Source organism: Theobroma umbraticum, unplaced genomic scaffold, assembly GCF_002168275.2.
Source record: "Theobroma umbraticum cultivar Fairchild unplaced genomic scaffold, ASM216827v3 scaffold_204.0, whole genome shotgun sequence".
Classification (NCBI taxonomy): domain Eukaryota; kingdom Viridiplantae; phylum Streptophyta; class Magnoliopsida; order Malvales; family Malvaceae; genus Theobroma; species Theobroma umbraticum.
Window position 1 is genome coordinate 3,432,185 of NW_018397267.1, and position 5,833 is coordinate 3,438,017.

Genomic DNA, 5,833 nt, shown 5'->3' on the forward strand with positions numbered 1-5,833 from the left:
ATGGAGGTATTGCTTTCCATCATTTTCTATGACCCCAGTGTTTGTCTGCCACACTGCCAATGATTATATTGCAAGATCCAACTTGTAACAGTCAAAAACAATATTTTTCACCGTCCAAAATTTTAATCCTTTCTAGTAATGTAATCACCTTCCCAAGGTCATGTAATAGGCTGCAGACAATCTTGCTAAATCAAGGGTTGATAGAATTCATGATCTTTTAAGTTTTTATCCTTAACTGTTTTGGATGGTGCCCTCTCTTTGTCTGCTGCTACTTGTTGCTGGGTTTTAATGCATGCCTCTGTGACAGAGAGCTTTCTTGAGCTCTTATTCTCTGAAAAAATTTATGACCTGCAGGAGGATGAAAGACTCACAGCAGTTATGTCCCCTCTCTTACTTATCCCTCTGCCTCTTTTTGGTTCAAGCCTGGTTGTGGTCTTTTGGCTGTGTTTTTGCTGTCAAATCTCTTATACAAGACTTGATTTTTGTTAGCCAATTTTTGTACACCATCTCTAGAGAAGGATTCTGGTCTGATTTTGTCAAGTTCCCTCTTCTTTTGTGTAAATGGGTTTTCTCTTTTGATATAAATACATCACATATTTAATCTTCAAAAAAGAAAAATTGTAATCATTAGCTCTTCTAAAGTACTTGTTGCCCTGATAAAATTGTAGTTAATGTAAACAAGAGAATGGCTGAATGATTTTGCAGATAGTGACCAATGGAATTTACGGTAGCATTGAGCATCGTGCAACAGTTAACTCAGAGAAAGAGAGGCTCTCGATCGCTACATTTTACAGCCCGAAACTGGATGGAGAAATGGGTCCAGCTCCAAGCCTCATCACTCCAGAAACTCCAGCAAATTTCAAAAGAATAGGTGTTGCAGACTTCTTCAAGGAGCTGTTTAAACGTAGGCTCGAGAAAAAGTCATTCCTTGACGTCTTGAGAACCCAAAACTAGTTAGGAATGCCAGAAACATGTGATCGGCCGGCATTGCCGACTGCTCACAGTTAAGGTGAAAATTTCTGCAACTATGCTGTCAATAAATAAATATCATGAGAAAGAGGAAGTGAACAAGAAGAGCTTCGCCAGGTTATTGGCTTCTACTTGTTCAGAATTGAGAGACAAGTTCACCAGAGTGGAGGCTAAAACCTTCATATGTAAATACTAGTTACTTGTTATGTATTAATTTAATTGAATGTATTGATTTCATAATATTGCAACATTCAAAGTGTCATGATAGAATTTGAGTGACACTATTCATTTTTCTCCCTACTTACCATTTTATTGTATCATCTTTTATTATATTTTAATACCAAGTTCGTTGTCAGTAAATTGGTGTTAGGTGCTGATAAGGATGCCTTTCATTATACCTGCACGGCCCCTGCCCATGTGGCATTATTTGTACTTTTCCTATTAGTCGACGATAAGGGTTTCGAAATGACAATCCAACAATAGAAAATAATATATTCTTTATAGGAAAACTTAGAGGCTCATACGGTTCTGTAAAGATTTTTTTTGGGATATTTTGAAAAAGAGAATAAAATATTTTAATTTTTTAAAATTTTAATTCTATTTCAAAAAATTATTTTTTGTTGGATATATAAATGTAGCCGTTAGCTAATTGTTAATGTTTCTATCAATTTGCTAACTTAGTAAAAGTAAAAAAAAATTTACTCTTATTAATTTTTATAATTATAATTATATAAATTTATTATTTTTTTATTAATTAAAAAGCAAACCTCTAGGGAGCCCTGATCGAGCTCTCCAAGGGGAGCATTGGCCGGTGCTCCGCAGGGGATCAGTGCCTCTTATTTTCTTTTATTTTTTTTAAATATAATAATAATGTTTAAATTAATAAAAAAATATTTTAATCTTTTCATTATTTCTGTTAACAATATTGTAGCTTTGGAGAGAAATATTTATTTTGAAAACTAATGAATCTTCGTGTAATTTCGATTAGAATTTAAGAGGGTTAGGTATTTTATCCTAAAAACTAACTCTTAAAGAAAAAATATTTTTTAAAAAAGTAGTCTTTATAATTTTACTTATTTTTAGTTGAGTTGAACAAAATTATCCTGAATGATGTTACAAGCCATTACATGATGTTACACATCATATTGAAAAAATGTTATTGTTACACGTTATATACAAAAATATGTTATACACTATGGTTAAAAAATATTGTTACATGCCATATTGAAAAAAAAATTATTATTACATGTCATGTGTAATAACATGTTATAAGCCACAAGATTATTACACGCGCCATGTACAAAAATACGTTACATCTCATATTAAAAAAAATATTATTATTACATGTTATGTTGATAAAATATTGTTGTTACATACGATGTTCAGAAAAATTATATTACACCTTAATGCCTAAAGTGTTATTACTTACGAATTAAAATTTCAAATCTTCTCAACTCTCTTCATTTCCTTTTGTTTGTTTTTTTTATAATTTGACACCGATTAAAATGTTTCTAATATGTTTTTATAAATCAAAATATAAATTTTTTATGTAAAATACCTATTTTGACTAAAAATTGAGAAAATTCCTATTGAAACCCTAAGTTTCTAAATTTCAAATTCTTGAATTTATTAGTATTTAGGTTTCGAATTGATCTAACTAAAAGCTATTTCAAACGTCTGTGATCATTTTTATCGTTTTAGTTTTATCCAAAATACTTAAAAATTAAAATTTTTAAATAGCCACTCATATTAAAACCATCTTTTGGTATTTTGAAAGTGTGGAAGAGAAATCAGGAGCAGATGAATGTTGAAGAAAGAAATTGATTAAATTAAAGAGAATTGGATGGTGAGAGAAAGAAATCAAAAGCACAGATGGAGAGAATTGTAATGAATGATTTAATTTATTTAAAATAATTTTAAGGATATTTTTGTCAAGTTATGATTAAATATAATTAAAAACAATTAAATATATTTTGATGGTTATTTTTTAAATACATTTATCAACGATGGTTATTCCTCATAATTTTTTTTTAAAAATAACATTTTATTTCAATAAAACAGAACAAATTTCTATAAGAGTACCAGCACCATATCAACTTAAAATCCAAGCTTTGCATGAAAACCAGACGGCAAAAATATCTCTATCGTTCCCTATCCAAAATATCCTTTCCATCCAAGGGAGGAATCAAGACACAACCTCTATAACAATTCAATCAACAATCACCAATCCTATCGCATCTACACAAAAACCTGGTTCTAATAGATTGATCTTTAGATTTGTAAGAAACCCAGCAGAGACAGAAGGAAGAGTGCCACTTTCCAAATTAAGCTTTACATATGGAAACACAACCACCAAAACTAGGGGCCTCCCTGATGGTGCCCTGTGTCCAAGAACTGGCTAAGGAGCATCTCATACAAGTTCCATCAAGATATCTGCGCAGTACTGATGAAGACCCTGCTCTCTTCTTATCAAACGCCAATTCTTCTTTGTTCCAAGTCCCTGTCATAGACATGCAAAAGTTGTCTTCCAAACATCTCAAAGACTCGGAGTTGGAGAAATTGCACCACGCTTGCAAAGAATGGGGCTTCTTCCAGGTACTACTCAATTACGTATATGCCTCTATATCCACTATTGAAAGTTTTATTGCTTATAGGTTGCGAAGTTCAAAACCAATAAATAAGAACTGAAGTAGAAAATATGAATGGGCTGGGCTAGAAATTCACTCAGACTTTGTTCCTACATAATTAAGAAAAGATCAATTAAGTTCATAATAATGCTTCTCTAAAAGCGAAAGAGGAAAAAAAGTCGATGAACTAATCTTGGAACTATAGAAGTCAAAGCTGTGCTTGGTGTGAATAAGAATCAAACATTACATGTTGGAAGAAAATTATATCTTGTAAATATTGTTGCAGCTGATCAATCATGGGGTGAGCACTGCGTTGGTGGAAAATGTGAAGTTGGGGATCCAAGAGTTCTTCAATCTTCCAATGGAAGAGAAGAAAAAGTTTTGGCAAAAACCAGATGATATTGAGGGATTTGGACAGGCTTTTGTTGTGTCTGAGGAGCAGAAGCTCGACTGGGGAGATATGTTCTACATGCTCACCCTTCCAACTCATTTGAGGAAACATCACCTATTCCCGAATCTTCCTCTCCCACTCAGGTTTCTCTCTCAATAATTGGGTAGTTGAAAAATAATTAAAATGTACCTTATAAGGCTAAGTAACAATTTTGATTGTTTGATTACCATTTTAGAGTTGCTGCGTGCTAATAGTTACGTAAAGATGAAGATAAGACTCCCTTTTTTGTTTTTATGTTTTTAATTTGCAGAGAAACCTTGGAAGCTTATTCATCAGAACTGAAAATTCTTGCCATGAAAATGCTTGACCTTATGGCAAAAGCTCTAAGGATGGACCCCAATGATATGAGAACTCTGTTTGAAGAAGGATCTCAAGGGATGAGGATGAGCTATTATCCTCCATGTCCACAGCCAGAGTGTGCCATCGGCCTCAACTCTCACTCTGATGCCAGCGGCGTCACCATTCTGCTTCAAATCAATGAGGTGGAAGGTCTCCAAATAAGGAAAGATGGCACATGGATTCCTGTTGAACCCCTTCCAAATGCTTTTGTCATCAACATTGGAGACGTTGTGGAGGTAGTGTGTCCATCATCGTATTTAATCACCAGATTGTTAAAGCCTAAGCAGATTCCATCGTGACTTCTCTCATTTCTGTTTGTTGTATACATACCAATGTCCGTCCACAGATTGTTTCCAATGGGATTTACCGTAGCATTGAGCATCGTGCCACTGTTAACCAAGAGAAAGAAAGGCTTTCTGTTGCCACTTTCTACAATCCAAAGCTGGATGGAGATCTGGGTCCAGCACCGAGTCTCATCACTCCAGAAACTCCAGCACTGTTCAGGACAATCGGAGTTGCAGACTACTTTAAGGGATACTATTCCCGCGAGCTTCGTGGAAAATCTAATGTCGATGTCTACAGAGTTGAAAATCTGAAAAATGATTCGAGCCCCGTCTCTTAAAGTGAACATCCTGAAAGAGGTTGGAGTTAGGCTCTGCTTGCAATACTCCTTAACGTGAAAAGTTAGGTTTTTAATCTAGAGAATAAGTGCTGAGAGAATAAATGCTATGAGAATAAGTGCTGTGCTATAATTATATGTCTTTTACATGTGAACGCTACAGTAAGCCTAATCTTACTGTAAGATCAATAAATAAAATTTTTATTAAATAATAAATATTTATTTAACAGGTTAATAGATAAATATATATATAATTTTTTAAATTTATTTATTTTAAGGATAACAATGTAGATAATTTTAAATTTATTTAGTTATTTAAAAGTTATTTAAGTTTTAATTTTATTTTATTTTTAACTTTAACTATAAGATATTATTCTTTTTATATTAAAATTATATTTAATTCATTAATGTAATAAAAATATATTATAATTGTTATGTTAACTCTCACATATTTACGATAAGATTTAACTTTTTTTATTTCACTTTTATAAGATTTATATTAATTCTTACAACTTTACGTCAAATCTTTCAATAGTAACTTTTAACTATAATTATCTTTATTTTATTATTCTTTATTTAAAATAAATTTAAATTATCGTTGCATACTTTAACCCGATAATATAAATATAAAGTTATTTTTCATTTAAATTAGATTTTTTACTTAATTAACTTATTACGTTAACTCTAATACATTTATGTTTATATTTAAAATTTAGTTATTCCACCTTTATAGTTTTTACGTCAATTGTTACAGTTTTACGTCAAGATTTATCTATGATAATTTTGAGCTATAATAATTTTTATTGTTATTTTTATTTAAAAATCAAA

General features: G+C 31.7%; 1 protein-coding gene and 1 pseudogene across 1 annotated transcript; both read left to right on the plus strand.

Annotated features, from left to right (window-relative positions):
• The window catches only part of LOC110424361 (oxoglutarate-dependent flavonoid 7-O-demethylase 1-like), a 3,281-nt pseudogene extending 2,012 nt beyond the window's left edge, over positions 1–1,269 (plus strand).
• A 1,846-nt stretch (positions 1,270–3,115) lies between these two features.
• Positions 3,116–5,132, plus strand: LOC110424845 (oxoglutarate-dependent flavonoid 7-O-demethylase 1-like). The gene is made up of 4 exons (XM_021439561.2): positions 3,116–3,564; positions 3,883–4,130; positions 4,298–4,622; positions 4,733–5,132. Exons 1-4 carry the CDS (start codon positions 3,307–3,309, stop codon positions 5,006–5,008), a joined length of 1,107 nt encoding a protein of 368 aa, XP_021295236.1. The 5' UTR covers positions 3,116–3,306; the 3' UTR covers positions 5,009–5,132.
• The last annotated feature ends 701 nt before the right edge of the window (positions 5,133–5,833 follow it).